Source organism: Micropterus dolomieu, linkage group LG19, assembly GCF_021292245.1.
Source record: "Micropterus dolomieu isolate WLL.071019.BEF.003 ecotype Adirondacks linkage group LG19, ASM2129224v1, whole genome shotgun sequence".
Taxonomy (NCBI): domain Eukaryota; kingdom Metazoa; phylum Chordata; class Actinopteri; order Centrarchiformes; family Centrarchidae; genus Micropterus; species Micropterus dolomieu.
The window spans coordinates 33,467,424-33,470,306 of record NC_060168.1 but is presented as its reverse complement, the minus strand read 5'-3'; the positions used below and the strand labels follow the sequence as shown (position 1 = coordinate 33,470,306).

At 49.7% G+C, this 2,883-nt stretch overlaps 1 protein-coding gene across 1 annotated transcript in view; it reads left to right on the top strand.

Moving 5' to 3' along the window:
• The window catches only part of tgfbi (transforming growth factor, beta-induced), a gene marked incomplete at its 5' end in the record, with an annotated part of 32,183 nt that overhangs the window by 16,750 nt on the left and 12,550 nt on the right, over nt 1-2,883 (top strand). Inside the window, 2 exon segments of the mRNA XM_046030780.1 lie at nt 1,672-1,796; nt 1,888-1,990. Of these exon segments, the coding sequence (XP_045886736.1) occupies nt 1,672-1,796; nt 1,888-1,990 (228 nt within the window).

Sequence of the window (2,883 nt, the reverse complement as noted above, 5' to 3'; positions counted from 1 at the left end):
ACATGGAGAGACGCTGTGAGAGAGACGCTGTGAGACATGGAGAGACGCAGTGAGAGAGACGCTGTGAGACATGGAGAGACGCTGTGAGAGAGACGCTGTGAGACATGCAGAGACGCAGTGAGAGAGACGCAGTGAGACATGCAGAGACGCAGTGAAACATGGAGAGACGCAGCGAGAGATGCAGTGAGAGACGCAGTGAGAGACGCTGTGAGACATGCAGAGACGCTGTGAGACATGCAGAGATGCAGTGAGAGACACGCAGTAAGACATGGAGAGACGCAGTGAGAGACAGGCAGTGAGAGAGACGCTGTGAGACATGCAGAGACGCTGTGAGAGAGACGCAGTGAGACATGGAGAGACGCAGTGAGACATGGAGAGACGCTGTGAGAGAGACGCAGTGAGAGACAGGCAGTGAGAGAGACGCAGTGAGACATGCAGAGACGCAGTTAGACATGGAGACACGCAGTGAGAGACACGCAGTGAGACATGGAGACACGCAGTGAGAGACACGCAGTGAGACATGCAGAGACGCAGTGAGACATGCAGAGACGCAGTGAGACATGGAGACACGCAGTGAGAGACACGCAGTGAGAGACAGGCAGTGAGAGAGACGCAGTGAGAGACACGCAGTGAGACATGCAGAGACGCAGTGAGACATGCAGAGACGCAGTGAGAGACACGCAGTGAGACATGGAGACACGCAGTGAGACATGGAGAGACGCTGTGAGAGAGACGCTGTGAGACATGGAGAGACGCAGTGAGACATGGAGAGACGCTGTGAGAGAGACGCTGTGAGACATGCAGAGACGCTGTGAGAGAGACGCAGTGAGACATGGAGAGACGCAGTGAGACATGAAGAGACGCAGTGAGACATGGAGAGACGCTGTGAGAGAGACGCAGTGAGACATGGAGAGACGCTGTGAGAGAGACGCTGTGAGACATGCAGAGACGCAGTGAAACATGGAGAGACGCAGTGAAACATGGAGTGAGACACGCAGTGAGAGACGCAGTGAGAGAGACGCTGTGAGACATGGAGAGACGCTGTGAGACGCAGCAGCAGTGAAAGAATTGTTACTCTTATGGAAATGAACAGCTGAGCAGTCACGTTAATCACTGCTGATCATCACACTGTTTGACTTAAAAAGTTAAATTTTAGAATTTAAATCGGTGCAAGAAAAAAAAAGCTTGTTTCACAGTTTAGGCTTTATTGTCTATTATTGATAAAAGACTTTGTCCTAGTTGCAAAGTTTAATTAGTCAAATTCTCGTTTCAGATTGGATCGTTAAAGATTTATTACTGTGAAAGAACAAGTGAGCGCTGTGGTCCTGTTTTACTTTGCTCAGGGTACGGCAGGGCGATAAAGATGTTTATATCCTTTAATATCGATTATTATCAGGTTAAATGTCAAATCATTCTTTCTTCAGTTTAAAGGCAGATTTTTGCTCCTGAGTGAAAGTTACTGTGCTTTAAACTTTTCTTTCTGCTCAGAACAAACTCTTGATGCCAAACAGAGGATCTCTTCACAGATCTGAGGCCGAACGTTCAGAACTGTTCTGAGAAAATCTGTTTTCAAATTAAAAATTAAGTCAATGTGTGAAAGTTTGTCCTGATATTAGATAAAACAACTTGAAGATCATTTCATCAACCTGTCTCTCTCTCTCTGCCTCTCAGGTAACCGTCAGGAGCTGTCAGGTGTGCTCAGGTATCACCTGGGGGAGGGCATGTTGGTCAGCGGAGGAGTCGGGTCTCACACCAGAGTCCAACCTCTGCAGGGAGACAAGCTGGAGCTGGGCGTGGTCAGTCCTCACTCCTCCTCGCCTCCTTTTCAGTAACTTTATTTAAACGCTGGTCGGCCCTGACCGCAGCTGTCCTCTCCCTGTGTTTCAGCGGAACTACACGGTGTACGTCAACAAGGTGCCGGTGGCCGACGCCGACCTGATGGCCACGAACGGAGTCGTCCACGCCGTCAACAGTATCATCAAGCCTCTGCGTGAGTCGGACATTCACAGCGTTTAAACTCACCAGCTGAGACAGTGTGACGTGGGGCATTATCTCAGTAAAAATATGTTCGGCAGCCAACGGCGAGAGACGGCTGATGTTTAGATCCTGTTTGAATTGAGTTACACACGTGATGTTTGTCAGTTTAAATGGTGATTTAGTCAAGAAAGTTGCAGTTTGTCATGAAACTGTAAAACCGTGAACCGTCACCAACATGTTAGCGCTGTAATGCTAAGCTAAAGTTCATTGCTTGCTTGCTACTATCTAGGTAACTTAGCTGTGTTCCACACGCATCTCACCTGATGGGTTCAGTCTACAGCTGGTACAACAGAAGTGGGCGTAGCCGCCGTGACGTCCCCCGTTGATTTGTGGACCGCCATTTTGAAGCCTCCAGTTTGGCATTTTGTCCGTGGCCATCTTGTTTTTTGGAAGCAGACGTGACCATATTTGGACGAGAGGGAGGAGCTAGCTAGCTTGGTTAGCCTGACCATAATTTACTAAATGAACATCATGCTGTGTTGAAGAAGACTTGAAACTAACGACTGAGACCAGAAACTCATCAGGAAAGTGTTTACTGAGGGAATAAATCAGCTGACAAGTAGAAACATTTTCTCACAGACTCCTATACAATCACACTTCTTTCTGCAGCCGCTGGAGTCGCCCCCTGCTGGCTGCTAGAGAGGACGCAGGTTTAAGTCGCCCCCTGCTGGCTGCTAGAGAGGACGCAGGTTTAAGGCGCCCCCTGCTGGCTGCCAGAGAGGACGTAGGTTTAAGGCGCCCCCTGCTGGCTGCTAGAGAGGACGCAGGTTTAAGGCGCCCCCTGCTGGCTGCTGGAGAGGACGCAGGTTTAAGGCGCCCCCTGCTGGCTGCTGGAGAGGACGCAGG